Consider the following 18,236-nt stretch of genomic DNA (forward strand, 5'->3'; position numbering starts at 1 on the left):
TAAGGATAAACTTTTCCAAACAAAGTGTAGCTGGCTGCCCATGTGGTATAGAAGGAGCTTGTTAAAGAATGCAACGACTTCAGAAGTCATGAAGATGGTTAACCAAACCAAGAGGTTGTACCCTTGATTGACCGCATTCATAGGAATACAATTACAGGGTTTTGTCTGTCCAATTCTGAATCCTTATTAATAATGACAGCTAACAAAGTGCAAGCAACCTTACTGGTAGTTTAGACATTTTGGTGCTGTGCAGACTGAATATTTATGTTGCGCGCTGGATTGATGCACAGGAATCAGAAAGTTAGAAAATCGGTTGTTTATAAAATGTCACATTGCATCAACTTTCTCTTCACTAAAAAAAAAGTTGCAATTATATGAAAGGCAGGAACTGGTGCCAGCAAACTCAGCTGAGGCTAGAAGCCACATTGCCAGCTCTGGTAAAGACATTGCATGGTTAGAAATTACAACCACATGGGGACTTATCTCCTGGGCATGGAGACTGAACCTTCTGACAATTCGTTCTCTCAACACAGGACTCCAACTGAAAACCAAAATACTGGCCAAACATAACATATCATCAATCTTTTTCTTCTGATGGGGAAATGAGTCAAAAAACAAAGGACACTAACTTTCACATAGAATTTCCCAACTATACAAGCACTGAGCCAAAGTCGAAGTGACTAAAGGTCTTAAAAACATTATTCCAATGATAAATTAGGAATGGTTTAATGGAGTTTTATCTCCACTGGGCAGTTTGCGTGCTGATGAAAGAGCCATGGTTTAGTTAGTGTGGGGTTGGAAACGTGAAGGAATCCACAAAGACAAGATTTAGCAGAAGCAGCAAGGGACGTCTACAAGCAAAATGCCTGTGTCGGAGAGGAGGCCATCAACAGAGACTGCAAAGCAAGCCAAAAGCATTTTGGATCTAAGGGTGTGGGAGTTAAGATCTTTAAGGGGGAGGGACGATCAGGGACGGGTGTGGAGACAGGTACCAAGGTTTCAGACCACACAGTATCACTGGACCGAGCGCTGGTGACAGATGAGACTTTGGCAAATTCTCAAGAAAGGGGTTCCATAGAAGAGTCATATGAACTTCACTGAAACGTGAATTACAAGCTGCATGCAGGAAATGAACTTTCAGGCAAAGGGAAGGGCTACCAGGCCAGGATAAATAATTCCAAAAAAAAAGACATTGAAATAAATCATTCTGATTGAAAGAAGCAAGAAAATTCAGACACTGATATTATGTTCGTTTTAGTGAATGCCAAAATCAGGGTAGCTGGCTGCCACATTTGTTCCACAGCTTTTACGACCACACGTCGATTGAAGAGCAAGGGTCCCTGTTTGAGGCACTCATTAATAAATTATAAAAACAGCATAACCCTGGGCTCTACTCACAACGTGGCAATCCTAGTAGTGACATCCAACTCTACAGCATTTTAAAAAAAAGGTCTCTGCAGACGAGAGGTCACTGTTAAGGTGGTGGGGATGTGGAAGGGGTCAGGGGGTCAGAGGTCTCACAAGCACACCTTTATCCACTTTGACTTACTTTCTGCCTCGGGTTGCATTAAATGTCCCTCCGTATTTCTTCCGGTTAAGGATGAGAGCAGCAATTTCTGGTACGTAGCGAGCAAACATTGCCTACATGCATGGAACAGAAAAAGAGAATGGCATGCAGAGAGTGTTCTACTGCAACAGAGGCAGCAGAGCCCCCAGGTACTTACTTTCTTCCATTTACCGCACTATAGGTACCACCATATTTCTTGCGGTTCCCTATTAACTCTATGATTTCAGGGACGTAGCTTGCAAACATGGCCTAAGAAGAAGATAGGAGACAGAAGAATAGACTAAAAAGAGAGGCCAAAGAGTGGGAGGATGCTAATGTTCTCTAAGGTTCAGAAGATGTTTTTAAGATCTGAGACTAATAGAAGAATTAGTCAGATCTGTAAGGAAAATATCAGCTCTGCTGAAACTAGAACTCACAAAGCAAAAAGGGTTTAGCTTCGACAAGGGGAGGTGCTCGTTTTGAAACTAAAGAAACTGGAGCTGTCTGTAATTAGGAAGCAAGAGGCTTTCACTGAATTCCAGAAATGTTTTGACAACAGTGCAGTAAAGGCAACAAATACACTACGTCCTCTAAAAGAACAAACAAGGAGGAGGGCGGAGAAGAGCTGGCACCAGTTCGGTTTGTGAGTTTTAGGATAGTTTACAATGAAGATTAATTGGACCAAAATTTATAACGTTTTTGAGAAAAAAATAGAAAGATTAACAGTCAGAGCTGATTGTGTAACAGCAAACAAGTTCAAAAAGTCTGATCATAGAATCCAACATTGAAGGGGAAAAAATGCAAAAGTAGTTAAGAGAAAATTTCTATCTGCCATGTTTTGTGCAACAAACACATTCCTTGTGGCAGGTCACATCCAAGAGCCTCTACTGGATGAGCTTCCCTCTTGGAGCTAACTCACGGATTTGTGGTAACAGTGGTTAATCCCCAGCAAAATGCACTGTCTCGCAAACTTAGAATCCAATTTTGAGGCTGGTAGACATTGTGTCCTTCGACTGGATTTAAAGCGACCGCACAGTCTCAACAAACTGAGCTCCAAAAATGGTGTGATTGGCTCATCTTGTGAACATGCTTCACTGGAAGTTATATTTTGAAATGTATTTAGCATGACTGAATTCAAGTGAAGGTACACATTGCACAAATAAAAAGATTTTGCTGACTATATTAATTAGGGTGAAGTGAGGCTAAGGAGATTGTTGTTTGAAAGAACAAACACAGACTGGATCGCCTGAATGGCCCCATTCTGCACTGTCAATATTTGATGACCAGTGCCCTCTGTTGACTATGATTGGTGCTGCTGCAAAGCACAGTATAGCTCCGATAATCCGAATCCTTCAGGACTTCAGCACAAGCAGATTTTCCGGACTATTGGATGATTCTCCTATTAATACCCAAACATATTTCTATTTCACCTTTATTACATGTTATGCAATAGTATAATAACTCTTCCAGTGAACCTGGTACATTTGAAAAGAGTGGGAAATATACAAACACTCCAGACCCCAGCTCCCACCGCAAATCCACCCATGTTCCTGACCCTTGGTGTTCCGGATTCCAACTTGAGCTCTGGCCTCACACCGCACTTCCACTCTGGACGTCTAGCTCACATTCCGGACTAATGATTGAATCAAGTGCCAGACCATCAGGACTCCCAAACAATCAGATGCTGGATCATCGGAGTTTCACTGTGGAGGTTTCTAAGGGTGAGGGACTTGTAGTTGTTTTTGAATTAATTCTTCTTTAAAAGGGCCCTGAGAAGACTGTACCTGGAATATTCTGTTCGAGCCTGGTCTATCTTACCCAAGGAATAATATATTTACAATTAATTCCTGAGAAGGAATTTCTGAGGACAGATGAAGTAGGCTAGGCCTAGAGGTTAGAAAGGTCAGAGTTGATCTCAGTGAAACATACAAAGTTCTTACAGGGCTCTACAGGGTAGAAAAGGGGTGACATTTCCCCTGGCTGGGGTGCCTTAGACCAATGGTCGTTGTCTCAAAATATGCAGCCAGTCATTCAGGATTGTGAGGAGAAGAAGTTTCTTCACCCAGAAGGTGGTGAATCTTTGGAATTCCCTGTTTAAAGGGCTGTGCAGGCTCAGTTGCTGAATGTATTCAAGACGCACCAATAGTATTTTGGGGGTATTCGGGGAACAAGTGAAGCGGAGATAGTGCAGGAAAGTCATGCTGAAGTAAAAGGGAATGATCATTTGAACAGCACAGTAGAGATGAGGGGAGGAATGGCCCCTCCTGCTTCTATTGCTTAAGTTCTTACATGTGTACTTGGTTTTTTGGCCACTGCCAACCTGAACACCTTTGACCAGAAGGCTTCCGACATCCAAGCTCTTGGAGTCTCTATGAGCCGTCTGTCCCACTATGGGTGGGAAAGGGGTGCTTATAGCCAAGTCTTCTCTGCTAACTTTGGGGCCATTCCATGCTGATGGCTGGTGAAAGCTTTCATTAGTTCACCCTCACTCACCCTGAGGAAGTGAGGCTAACTGGAGCACTATTATTACAGACTGTGGTTAAATGAGCACAGAGACCAAACCCGAGACCTCACCGGTATGAATAAACCCAGCCACATGGAGGGTCCTTTTATGAATTAAAGCATACAAGGTCTTTTGGGTGGGCATGAAAATCAGTGAAGCCCTTTTATTCAAAGCATTTGTCAGGAAGATGAAGAATAATTACGGATTTTACTTTATGATCAGAGCCTCGAAAACCAAGGCTAGAGCATTATTAATCATGATTTTAGTCCCCTTTTTGACAGAGAAGCAGAATTAACAATGACGAGACCAAACCCAGGGGAAGGCTTTTTATCTGACCACCGAGTCCTTTTAAGTAATAATATTTTTACTGCAAAGTCTATTTAAAAGTGGACAGAGAGGACAAATAAGTATGAGTTATTTCTCAGAGCTAAGTGACTGAATTGACTGCATGTTTGATATGAGCTGCTGTTATTAAACCAGTATATTAAGAGCAGCTGCATTCTGTTTCAAAGCCTCAATCTTGCAGTTAATTGTGTTAAATCTAAATGACTGAGGCTCCTGGTTAGGTTTAAAGGTTTTGGCTTCCACAATATACTGAAGACTACAGCAGTGAATAAATTCTTCGCTCTGCTGTGTCAAAATTAGTTCAGATTAACAGAATGTCTGTAGTAAAAGCACTCACTCAGCACCAGCACCATTAGTCACTTCTGGGCTCACATAATAGTTGGGCCATTCATACTCTCCCGTTCAGTACTTCGATAACCATTCAATAACCAGTGCCAGTTATTAATAAATTTGATTTGCTCTCATCCAGGGAACAGGCTCTGTAGTGCATCCTATAGCCACGTGTTTGTTAGCAGTTGGAGAGGAACACGGAAGGGGAGGGTTCCTGAAACCGCACTAAAAATCTAAAACATCACTTCATTGAAAGCAACAATTCACATGGAAGGGATTAGGGTCAGAGGCATTTATACAGATCTGTTACACAAAACACAACAGTTGGAAACAACCTGGTCCCCAACGTATAAAACAAGGGCAATGCTCTTCCTATATTATCTGCTGGCTTCACTGGCTATAACGTTCTAATTTTAACCAGCCCAATATGAGAAATTGAAAGAAACATTTTAATTACATAATCTTAGTGACAAAATAACATTATTTCTATCGCAGTATTGCCTGTTCAGTTTAAAGGCGACTCTGCTCTGCTAAAATGGGAGACAATCTGGGTGAGGCCATGTGTAATCCAGCCCAGGGCTGGATTTAGACTGGTACACGATAGGATGTAGACTCCTGGCTGAGGCTCCAATCTAAACAGATATCAATAATGCAAGATACTGGCATTTGGAACCGAGGTGTCCTGAGGAAAGATTAACCAGGGTGGGGCTATCCCCTCTGGAGTTTAATAGAACGAGTGGTGATTGAATTGAAACGGACACATTTCTTCCAGGGCTCGACAGGGTGAATGCAGAGGGAATATTTCTGGGGTTTCTACAACTAGGGTTCATCATTTCAGAATAAGGGATCAGCCAATCGGGACTGAGATGAGGGAAAATTTCATCACCCAGTGGTGAACCTTTGACATCTCCCATCCTTCAATGGAGGCTCAGCTGCTGAGAATATTCAAAGATTGATAGACTTTGGATCTTAATGGAATCAAAGGATATGGGGTTAGTGCAGGGCCAGCACTCATCAGCCATGATCTTAGTGAATGAATGAGATGGCATGAGAGGCTAATTGGCCTACTCCTATTTCTATGTTCTTACTTAAATCAAGATGAGGAGACATCAAAGCTCCCAGCCCTTCCAAGGGCAGAAAGGCACAAGAACGCAAGAAAATATCACCAGGTTCCTCAGGCCTGCCACGCCATTCAACATGGTCGTGGCTGATCTCTGCTGGCCTCAACTTCTGTGCCAGTTCCCCATTACCCTCAATTCCTCGATCTTTCACATATTTATCTATCCCCACCTTAAATATATCCAGTGATCTGGCCTCCACCACCCTTAGGGGCAGAGAATTGCAGAGATCCACCACCCCTGAGAGAAATTTGTACACAGGTCTCTACCGTGTAGGAAAAAGAGGGCCTGCACTGCGCAAAGTGACACGATTGCCTCAGTAACTTCATGAATGTGTTGCATGAGAATATAATCACCAGCAAAAACAGACAGCAAAGTGGAAAGAACATTAGTGGCGGGTTTGGAAGCATGCCACTGTATGTGCATCAATTTAGTTGAAACAAAATTTACATTTATGCCTAACTTTTATGATTTTAATTACTTAAAACGACCAGCGCAGGCTGATGATGAGCTTTGGGATATGATCTATATCCCACTCAGCTGGTACTCGTAAATCTCCTGCAATTGTTAGCTGCAAGCTGTCAGGCCAATCTACCATAGGAAATAAATCGTATTTCACAACTCAACATATATCTTTGATTTACGTTACACCTGGTTATGCTATAGCCAAGCACAGAATGCTTAACGATAGACCAGGGTTCTTAAAGTGATAAATGTTCCATTGCCAACACTGATATTCACCCAACTAAATGAACATTAGAATTCACAATTTTTTTTTAATATACCCAAAATTGTAAATGTTCATAATTGACTCTCAGTGATCTATCAGTGAAGCTTTCCCTTGTAGCCTGTTGGGAGATTTAGCTTAATACTGCAGACAACTGCTGTCACAATTCTTACAAGTCTGAAAATGTGTGGGAGGCTTGACAAGCCACAATAATGTTTACGTGATTGTCTAAGCAGCTGACATTTAGTGCAAGATCCATTGAGGGAACAAAATGGCAAGGATGGGGTACTTTGGCCCAGAGGCAGCTTCTCTGGTGCCCATTCTATCAACAGTCTCTGCACAACTATTGAACATTGTTGGGAGAAGAACATCTGACAATTGACCTGAGAAAGAATGGCTGGGAATGTAAGACATAGATCAGAGTTCCAGAGGCAGGGAGGTAGGGACATTGTCCTCAGTGCTATTCAAAAAAAAATTGATTCAACTAATAGCATTGTTTTGTAGGGGTTGAAGAGGTTCTTGGGGACTAGATTCCACTCCAATAAAATTAGTTTTCCTGGGTTAGAGAGGTTGTTCAGCAGTAATTATGGCTTAGAAATTTGGGTTCATTCAATAAAATGTAGCAATTTCTGTGAGAACAGGCCAGTGAATTGCTCTGTGTTGCTGGCACAGTAAAGACCTCAACACAGCAGCCAAAAGAAGAGAAGGCCATCACTGATCACTGACATTAACTTCTCCATTTGTGTTTGACTGTGCATGTATGGACAGTAGATGCTGCTGTCATTTACAGAATAGAGACAGCGATGGGTAATGGTCTGACACTGTACATTGTGGGACATGTCATTTTTAAAAAGAAGAAAACAAAGAGCAAAGATATATATAAAAAACTCTACAGGAATAGCCTGGCCACTAGTTAGGAAGGCTGCCTTACCTCTGGGCTGACAGTGGGAAGGCTGCATGCTTAAACTATAATACACCCACTCAGCAAAACTGCATGAGAAAGAATTAATGACAACCCCTGCTGCTTAATAAAATACAGTCTTTCAACATACCGGACTGCTTTACAAGACAGCTGCACAGAATAGGCTGAGAACCTTGCTGTTTTGCAGTAAATTTAAAATAAAAACAGTTTTCAAAAAGTCTCCAAGAGTAGAGTCGCCTTTGAACTAAGCAACTAATGAAGAAGCATGTCATTTCACCTCCCTTACGCCATATAGCTTGTGTTCTGGGAATTCTGAACACTTAAACCCATAGTTTGGGATTGCTGTGATGTTCCACTTTACATGTAGGTGGTCAATGCCTTTTGTTATGTGGGCTGAATCACTGTCCGTACCTGTTACATTCCAATTTGGATAAAACAACTCATTTCAAATAAAACCACATGTTATAAAGCATTTCTTGTCCCACATTAAAATTATCATTGCTATACATTAAAACAGGATAGATTGGGTTGTTCCCTAGTTTCTGTTCACTGGGTGCCTCTGATTTTAAAGAACCACCACAGAATTCCACTGCAAAAGCATGACGTAGGGAAAAGTGTCCAACAATATACAATTTACGATTCAAAAGCACCCACCAAATCAACAGCTCTGGTTGCTTTATGCAGATTCAACATATGGCAAGGACAGTAAGATGCAAACACTAATGATCTTCATTTTCCAACTCACACAACTAAATTCTATGCCCCCTCACTGTTTTGCCTCTACGTCGTCCAGAACCCATTTACAAACCTGCCAAGGATTAGGTAAAATAAAGGCCTTGTCTCCAGGAAAATACAGCAAACAGTTATACCATGGAGTTTCATTGGACCTGTGGGCTCATCCGTGCTGAGCCAAGGAAGCTGCAAATCTTATTTAAGTTACCCAATTGCTCTATAGTGTGATTTCAAGGTCTTAATGGTTGCAGTAACTCCAAACTAATATCATACAGGTGTTGGTGGACTAACCACTCCAGCACGGTGGTGTTGTCAGCTGAAAGGACACCCTGTTTGGGAACTGTGGCAAGTAGCTGTGCAATAGAGTCATAGAGAAATACAACATGGAAACACCTTCAGCTCACACCAATCATCAAGCAACCATTTATACTAATTCTACACTAATCTCATTTTATTCTCCCCACATTCCTATCAACAGCTCCAGATTCTGCCACTCACATACACACTGGGGTCAATTACTACCAGCCTGAACGTCTTTGGGATGTGGGGAAAAAAAAAGAACACTGGGAGGAAACCTATGTGGTCACAGGGAGAACATGGAAACTCCACACAGACAGCACCGGAGATCAGGATTGAACCCAGGATGATGATTACATGAAGGAGTGGCTCTACTAGCTGCATCACTGCCCTGCCAATTCATTGATCTGTTGAATTCCACACTACCTTGTTCTTTTTCCATTCACTACTGAGAGTACTCATTCCCTCTTAAAGATTCATTTTTTGAGTTTGTTGAGAGAATTATCCAGATCCTAAAAGTTTGAGAGGAAGGTTGTGGACCTGAAAGATTTCTTTTGCACAGTTTCTTCCCAACTCTCCAAGTACTTCCAGCATTCTCTGTTTCTGCTTCTGATCTCGGTGTTCACCTGTTGTTTGAAGGTTCTCTACTGGACACCACCACTTTTTTCCTCATTTCTCTAGGCCCCTCCATAACCCCTTCCCCTCATCACCCTGTTGCCCACCTCCATAAACCCCTTTTATCTATTCCCCTTTAATCTCTATAATCCCGTTTCCCTCCAATTATCCCACACAGTCCATTATCTAATTCCCCATTATCTAATTTCCGCTTGACATAGTTACCACTTTACAGAAGTGGCAAAACTTCAGAAAAACTTTCACTGGATGGAAAACACTTTGGGATGTTCTGAAAGGAGTTGTGAAAGGCACCATATAATTGGGTCTCTTTAATCCATTTCAGATTCAGGGATAAAGGGAACAGTGCAAATAGGGTGCATTTGCTCTTTCATGGGGGAAGATGGATCTGTTCTTGTGCGGACGCCCATGAGTAAGGCTGAGGTTGGGATACGCAAGAACAGCAGAGGCACAGACCTCAGTGAGGTGTGTCACCTCCCACAACCAGATGTTGAAGCCGCTTCATGGATAGGGATTGTCCCAACGGCTGTCAAGAAATAGGTGCAGCATTGGTTTAAGGTTCCTCCAGCTCAGTGAGATAAAGGCTAATTCAAGTCCCCTTTCCCACCTGATCCACATATCCTGATTTCTTTCTGTCCTAAATCTTCTGATTCCAACCACTGAACACACACGTGCTCCTAGGAAGAGAATTACCACAATTCACAATCCTGTGCAACAAAAGTTCTCATCTCAGTTCAAAGTGGCCGAACTTTTATGCTGAGATCATGACCCTTTGTTCTAGATTCTCCAATCTGGGGAAAGTCCCTCTCAGTGTTCACATGCCAACTCCTCTCAGAATCATCTCGCCTCTTTGTAAATTCCTGTCACTACTGACCAATACTTCTCAATTTCTCCTCATCCCAGGAATCAATTTAAAGAACCTACACTACAACATCTTCAAAGGTAATATACCTTCCTCAACTACAGAGACCTAAACTGCACACAGTCCTCCAGGAGCAGCTTCACTGAGTCTTTGTTCAGTTCAGGAGAATTTGCACTCCAAGTCTCTTGCAGTGAAATAATGGTTTACCTTGATGTTTGTGTTCCTTGATCTTTCTACTCAAAAGCGGGAGATGTTTGTTGAACCTCACAACACGTCTTGAATAAACGTGTCCTCTGGGTGATGGTAGTATTTGCTCAGGCCTCAGATTTCATTAACTTCTTGATGGAAACAAACCAGCATGAAAGAGCCCTGCACATCCATCATCTGACCTGATTTCTGGCAGTGCAAGGGATCATTGATGGCACTTCCATCTGCTACCCGTACACTTCTTCCTTAGACACAAAGGGACTGCAGTCCATTCCAGTGCTGCTGGTTAACGATGGCAGGACCAAAAAAATGCTCATTCAATATGGGTCTTGTCATCTCTCCCAGGATGGAGGCTATACCTTCAGTTGCCAAGATCCAAAGCTCTGGGATCCCAACCCTGAACCTCTCTGTTTCATTCCCCTCTAAGATTCCTCTGAGAACCAACCCCTTTTGACAGGTCCTCAGTCATCTCTTCCAATACTTCTTGTGGCTGGGTATTAAATTCTGCTAGAAGATGATTGTTTAAAGTGCCTTGGCTTGGTTTCTACATTAAAGAAGTGAAGTAAAGAAAGTATCTGTTGTTAACATCACCCCTCTCCTCCAGTATTGACCATGAATAATTTTGTTTCCATTCAGGTACTGAAGGCATGATAGGTAAGGCCAGCATTTGTTGCTTATCCTTAATCGTCCTCGAGAAAGTGGTGGTGAGCCGCCTTCTTGAACTATTGCAGTCCTGGAGAAGATACTCCTGCAATGCTGTCATGGAGTGAGTTCTAGGATTTCGACCCAGCGACGATGAAGGAAAGGCAATGTGTTTTGAAGTCGGCATGGCATGTGACTTGGAGGGGAATCTGCAGGTGGTGGTGTTACAATGCACTTGTTGCCCTTGTCCTTCCTGGTGACAAGAGGTCATGGGTTTGGGAGGTGCTGTCAGCGTACCCGGGGTGAGTGACCATGGTGTAAACACTGTGTGCCAGGCATGGAGGGAGTGAATATTTAGAATGGTGGATGGGTGTGCTTAAGGGCTTCTTTATCCTGAATGACACCAAACTTCTCCAGTGTTGCAGTTGCATTCAACCAGGCAAGTAGAGTGAATTTGGAATGGGAGTTACTTTTTTAATGTTAGAATGACGTGCTGTTAGCCTGCAGTGTGGGGCAAGGTTAGAAAGTTCAACCAAGCGTAAGCAATTCCTTTTAAATTTCTTCCTCACCTTGCCCAAGAATTGGGCAGAGCTGAGAGGAAGTTAACCCTCTCAGCCAACCTAAGTCAGGTTGACTTGCCAGTGTTTCCTCCTTGGAGGAGATCCCTCTGCTCAGAAACCCAGCTGCTTTCCCTGCCCAACACCTGGGCAGCTGGACAGCTGCTCTGGCTGAGCAGTGGTTCCTTTGAGAGCAGCTACTGCTGGATAACTGGCTCCCTGGAGGTCAGTACACTCCCAGCTCATTATGCACTGTGTGCTGGAGAACCAGAGGGCAATGGAAGTCTACAAGCTCACACACCAATCCAAGGTCAGCAACACAAACCATCCAGTGTCATCAAGGTGCCAATATCAGCCCCACACAGGGCCAGACATTGGGAGAGATGTCAATGATTAAGGCAAAGCAAAGTAAAAGTTGGCACTTGATCTGAAAGTTATGGTGTAACCTTTCAAGGTATCACTGGATAAACAACACCATATTGAGAACCCTTCTTTTCAGTTCTATTTCCATTCCAATTTCCAGGGCCAAATCCCATTCTTTTATCTGCATAATGGGACGTAGATCTGAGCTGGTAGCATAATTCCAATTTTGTCTTTTTCCTATTGTACTCAACCCAGATTACAGAGCTCGACAACTTCTTCTGAGAAATGTAATTAAAACAAACAAAAGTTTGGGAAAAATTTCCCCCATCAGCTTGTTTTGAATCGTGCTAGCACTGAAGGATTCACAGAGCTGGATGTCCCAGCTACAAACATCAACAGTGGTTAAGTAAATTTGACAATGTAATTTGCAAGAGGCACAATGCCCAGAATAATCTGGTAACTCATTCAAAAATCCCCCTTGAAATGTCATTGTAGAGAAATAGAAATGTCCTGGATAGTTGTTTAAACAACTGTATTTTCGAAGTTGTGGGCATGCTACGTTGGCACCAGAAGCATGGTGACACTTGCGGGCTGTCCCCAGAACACTCAATGCAAAAAGATGCATTTCACTGCATGTTTAGATGTATATGTGACTAATAAAAATATCTTATCTTGTCTTATCTCTTCAAAAACCTAGGAAGTTTTATTTAAATTGTTCACTCATTTTATGTCTTAAAATATTCTTTCCCCCGAAACACACTTTGTTTCTCTTTGCACTGATCTGCATTAGCCATCAATCTGCCCATTCTCTAACACATCAATTTTTAACCTCCTTTGTTTCTCTCCAGTTGCCGTGACCATAGATTTATATCATTAGTCAACTATCTCGTCTACTTACAGCTCAATCATTTAGTTCAAAGCTAAATGATATCCCCATGGTTGTGCAGGATCCATATCGTGCCAGCCAAGAGCACATTGATCTCATCCGACCTCCTGCATTCTGCCTCATAGACTTCTCTCTTTGCAGCCAATTCCCTTTAATTGTATTTTGGTTTTCATTTGCATGACACTTCATATGAGGCACATCAAATACCTTTTGAAAATCCACATCCATATTCAATGTGTACACAGTGTGATATACTGTGTTGTGAGATGATGGGAGTTGTTGCCTTGTGTATTAGGGGAGCGTTGATTCCTGTTTGGAGTAGATGGCTGTCATACTGATTTCCCACACAGAGTGGGCCAAGAGAAAGCTCCCATCATCCAATGCAGTGAGTGTCCAGTCAAATCCCGGAGGTCTGTGGTGGGGAGTGCCGCTTGTCATCCTCCTGCCACCGTGCCGCCCCGCTCTCCAAGAAAATGAACAGATGCTGATCCCCCAAGATCACATCAACTTTTGCCTGTCTCTCAAATCCTTCAAGCCCCATATACCAACGCTGATGAAGCTTGGAAATGTGAAATGGAACTCAGAGGTGGTCACAAACATTTGGTGAAAGATCAAAAGCAGAAGGTCCCCAGTCCTGATCTTCGATGTGGGTTATGGGACTTCTGAATTCCATCCACTGGCAGATGTGGAGACCTGATGCACAAATGGAACATAAATCCTCTCTAGTGGGTGGTTGCAGTCACCAGGAATAGACTATAGAGCTCGGATCAACTCACGGGCAAGCCACAAACAACGTATCACAGTGACACACTCTCCCATGCCGACAAAATTATCCCACTTCAACATCTAACCATAGAATGGTAGTTTTTATTTTCAGCTAGCCCAGCTATATGAAAGTTGATGGTAAAGACTCTGTGCTTTCTTGTTAACCAACCCGCCCTTTATAGAATTATTCAGTCCTCTTCTCATCTGCCCATGAGGAATGGTTGCAACAGAAGAACTACTAAAGATGTGTGTGGCTGAGAAACAGATCATTACTTTCACTGAAACCCATGGGTTATCAATAAGCTGCTTCTGCTCCTGTGGATTATAACTGTCCCTTTCCCCATTGCCCCTCCCCATTCCAAAAGCCAGAAATGAGCTGGTCAGTACACTTTACTGGCTTGCCATGCCAAGCCACCCTTAAATTAGAAACATCTGCAGGAAGACAACTGGGACTAGGCACACAAGGCTCCAGGTCAGCTCTCTGAAATCTCCACAGCATTGCCATTAGCAAAGCATTACACAGACAAAGAAGCATAATCTGATCCTAACTGCTACTCCGACTGCTTCATTTACTCATTTGGCTTCATGCTCTAGTTATTAACTTTGTTCTACCTATCTCTTCCTCCGCTTCTGAAAACCTACTATGTTTTCTCATTCTGATAACAACTTTTAAGAGCAACTTGGACAGGTACATGGATAGGAAAGGGCCAAATGCTGGCAAATGGGACCATTTGGAATGGGTATTTCGGTCGACGTGGACCAGTTGGGCTGAAGGGCCTGTTTCCATGCTGTATGACTCTATGATGGAGGAGTCTGGGCCTGAAGAGTTGACTGTTTCTCTTATCACAGATGCTGCCTGACCTGCTGAGTGTTTCCAGCATTTTCTGTTTTATCTCTAACATCTCCACTTGCCCATAACACCATTCAGTTCAGCCCAGTGGCAGTCTTCCAATTTAATGCCAACACTCCCTTTTTGAAACCAAGCCTCCCAAAATCAACCTCCATTACCTCCATCCATCCCCCATAAAAGGTGCACTTACTGCACAAAAGTTGAATTAAAATCTAAAAATCTATGAAATAATAGGGATCTCATTATTTTTACAATCCCCCGATCTTTCATGGAATATTAAAAATGTTTTGCAACTGAATCTTACGAGGACAGGAAACTCATTCAACCCGAAACATTAATTCTGTTTCTCATCCACAGGTGCTGCCTGCCCTGCTGAGTGTTTCCAATACTCTCTGCTTTAAACTCAGATTTCCAGCATTCACAGGATTTGTCTTTTAAATGTGTGATATTGCACAGTCTGTCACTAGCCACACAATAACAAGCTCGTGAGAGACACAGGAGATATGCATTGGCGTGGCTGAGACAGAGGAGATGGATCGCACTGTGTAACAGACGACTGCCAATAAACAATAGTCAGATTGAGCTATAATTTAAGAACTCTTCCATTAGAATCAGAGGTCCATCTACCAGTAAACTGAGCCTGAAGGGAGCACTTGCCACAGTGCCTGGATGTGGAATCTTCAGGTTATGTTAGACGTGCTCTCACATCATTCAAGGCTGAAGATCCAATGTGGGAAATTAAAAAGTTTCTCGAACAAATTGGAATGACACCAATGTAAATCGTCTCAAGTTATTTTGAAAACATCCAGGAAGTCCAGTGAGGATACTTTTTGCTTGGGAACAATATTAAATTCTGGGAATGTGGGACTTGCCTGGCCTTCATCTTACCACTTGGAGCAGGTTTAACAGATCCCAGACTGCAGTGATTGTTCCATAGTAAAGAGGTGATATTTTACCAAACCCCCGAGGATGAAGAAGACCATGAAGAGGCGCCCGAGAGTGGTCCTTGCGTAAACGTCCCCGTATCCGACCGTCGACATGGTGACCATCAGCAAGTAGACGCATTCCCAGTATGTCAGCGGTTGGGAGTTCTGGAAGTTTTCCCAAGGATCTCCTGAGTTCTCCACCTGTGAACAGCATGGGGAAAAGCAAAAGTTAAATGCAGGGTTGGAAGGCTTGAGCAACACAGAACTGAGAGCGAGCTTTGGTACAACTTCAGCACCATCTAGTGCCTACACCCTGACAGTGAGCAGACTGCTTCCTGTGAGGTACCTGTGGTTTAAAACTGTGCAAATGATACAAACTGCTGTTTCCCTTCTGTTTATTCCTCTTTTTAAGCGGCTTGACAGCATGGTTGCGGAGTGAATGTTTCCACTAGCTGGGAACCAAGGGTTGCAGTGTCGGAACAAGAGACGTGAAGAAATATTTTCACCCAGAGGGTGGTGAATCCTTGGAATTCTCTAAACAAGAGGCCAGTGTAAGCTCGGTCACTGAGGATATTCACGGTAGATTTTTGGATATTGAGGGCAGCAAGCGATATGGGGCTAGTGCAAGAAGGTGGTGCTGAGGTAAAAGATCAGCCATGATCTTACTTATAGCAGCGCAGGCAGGAGGGGCAGAACAGTCTACTCCTGCTTCCATTGCTTAGGTCCTTATGTTCTCCTAACAGCCTGAGTTTCATCAGGTGGGCACACATTTGAAAAACACAATGGACTAAATGACCTCCTGTGCTGTAAATGTCTTGGATTTTCTGAGGCCTTCAGTGGCCTGCTTTAGCACTGATCCAGGGGAGAGTGAGAGAGACATCTGCAAAGATCCTCATCTTCCTAACCTATTGCCTCCTCCACTGCTTGTGGGCTTTTAAGCCCAGTCTGGAAGGTCATTTTACAAAAGGAAGCCCTAGCTCACTATTCAGTTCCAAGAGGGATCACAGCCAAGGCCAATCTACTGCTGCCATTAGCAACAAACAACTGCTGGAGGAACCCAGCGGGTCGAGCAGCATCTGTGGGAGGAAAGGAAATGACGTTTCGGGTCGAAGTCCTGATGCAGGGTTTCGACCCAAAACGGCAACAATTCCTTTCCCCCCCACAGATGCTGCTCAGCCCACTGAGTTCCCGCAGCAGATTGTTTATTGCTCCAGATTCCAGCTTCTGTAATCTCTTGTGGTCCCACTGCTGCCATTCTCCAGCCTCTCTGCGCAATCTACTCATCTTCCTCTCCACAGCAGGATGCTATTCTCCTTCAATTTTTATCCCTCCCCCCTACCATCCCTCCTTCCTTTATACCCAAACCCCGCTGTGTTAAAATCAGGGACATGGGGCAGTTTGAGGGATGGGCTTCAAACTTTTTGACGTTAGCCTACCTAGTCCCCATTCCCTCACCCCTTACTCTTTACCCAGCTGCAGGGTTTGAAAAGCCTATCAGGAGATCAGAACTTCCCATCAGCATGAAGTACAGGGGGAGTTGGGAACTGCTTCCACCAATGGATAAAAGCTAAAGGAAACTAGTGGGAAAATCATACAGGGCAGCAAGAATTTTGTTCAGTACCATCCACTATCACTCAGACTTTATCGACCATTCTTTGACATCACTGTTTATGACGTCCTGATGTCACCCAGAATTTCCTTTGTATATGTCCCTCTAAATTGGCTGGCGGTAAAAACATGAGCACTATCCATTAAAGGGACAGAGGGCCATCCATCATTTTCACAATGACACCATTTCCACTGGGCTAGCTCACACTACCAGGCTTGTCTGTGGTCCTGTGGAGAAGTCTCGCCAACTGTAGTGTACAGTTAGTGCCTTCCACACACCCACATCTGTCTACTGCTTTGCGGGAGTCAAGAGTGCACTGGAGCTGAGACGGTGGTGCATCTGAGATCGCACTCCACCACTGGACCCAGCAGTGAGTCAAGGGGTGAGACACAAGTGCATTGAGGGGCCAGATTGTCTTCACATCCAGCTGACATGGCTGAGCCAGGGCTAAATGGAGCAGTGGCCTGGATTGTAAAAGTAAATGCAGGCAAGTAGCTCATTTTTTTCCCCTTTATTTTACTTTATGTTGGTGACTCACGTCTTTCACCTAAACTTGCTTCAAATTAAATACATTAATTTTCAATTTTTTAATGATTTTTTAAAAATTTATTTCTCTAATCATAAAAGACTTCCCTGAAAGTGGCATCACAGGTAGACAGGGTGGTGAAGAAGGCTTTTGGCATGTTGGCCTTCATCAGTAACAGCACTGAGTATAGAAGTTGGGATGTTATGTTGCAGTTGTACAAGATGTTTGCTGAGGCTGCATTTGGAAGATTGTGTTCAGTTTTGGTCACCCTGTGATAGGAAAGATACTGTTAAGCTGGAAAGAGTGCAGAGGAGATTCACGAGGATATCGCCAGGACTCAAGAGACTGAGTTATGGAGAGAGCTTGAGCAGGTTCGGACTTCTTTCACTGGAGTGTAGAAGAATGAGAGATAATCTTATAGAGGGGTATAAAATGATGAGGGGCATAGATAGGGTCAATGCGCGGTTTTTTCCCCAGGGTTGGGGAATCAAGAACTAGTGGGCACAGGTTTAAGGTGAGAGGAGAGAGATTTAATAGGAACCCGAGGTACAACTTTTTCACCCAGAGAGTGGTCACTAAATGGAACGAGCTGCCAGAGGAAGTGGTTAAGGAAGGTACATTAACAACATTTAAAAGGTACTTGGACAGGTACATGAATAGGAAAGCTTTAGAGGGATATAGGCCAAACGCTGGCAAATGGGACTAGATTAGATCAGTTTCTTGGTCAGCATGGACCAGTTGCTGTTTCCATGCCGTATGACTCTATGCTCAGGAACAAACCTGTCAAAAGTCCATCAGTTTCATTCCATCCCGATGCCTAGTTGCTATTCCCAAACCACTCTGCCTCGTATCAGTGAGGCCTGGAGCCTAATTTAACTGCAGGAATGCAA

General features: G+C 43.3%; 1 protein-coding gene across 1 annotated transcript in view; it reads right to left on the reverse strand.

The window, feature by feature from the left end:
* LOC127584756 (calcium-activated potassium channel subunit alpha-1-like) overlaps nucleotides 1–18,236 on the reverse strand; it is a 779,405-nt gene that overhangs the window by 237,830 nt on the left and 523,339 nt on the right. Inside the window, 2 exon segments of the mRNA XM_052041687.1 lie at nucleotides 1,725–1,816; nucleotides 15,242–15,412. Of these exon segments, the coding sequence (XP_051897647.1) occupies nucleotides 1,725–1,816; nucleotides 15,242–15,412 (263 nt within the window).

This window comes from Pristis pectinata, chromosome 30 (genome assembly GCF_009764475.1).
Source record: "Pristis pectinata isolate sPriPec2 chromosome 30, sPriPec2.1.pri, whole genome shotgun sequence".
In the NCBI taxonomy this organism is placed as follows: Eukaryota; Metazoa; Chordata; class Chondrichthyes; order Rhinopristiformes; family Pristidae; genus Pristis; species Pristis pectinata.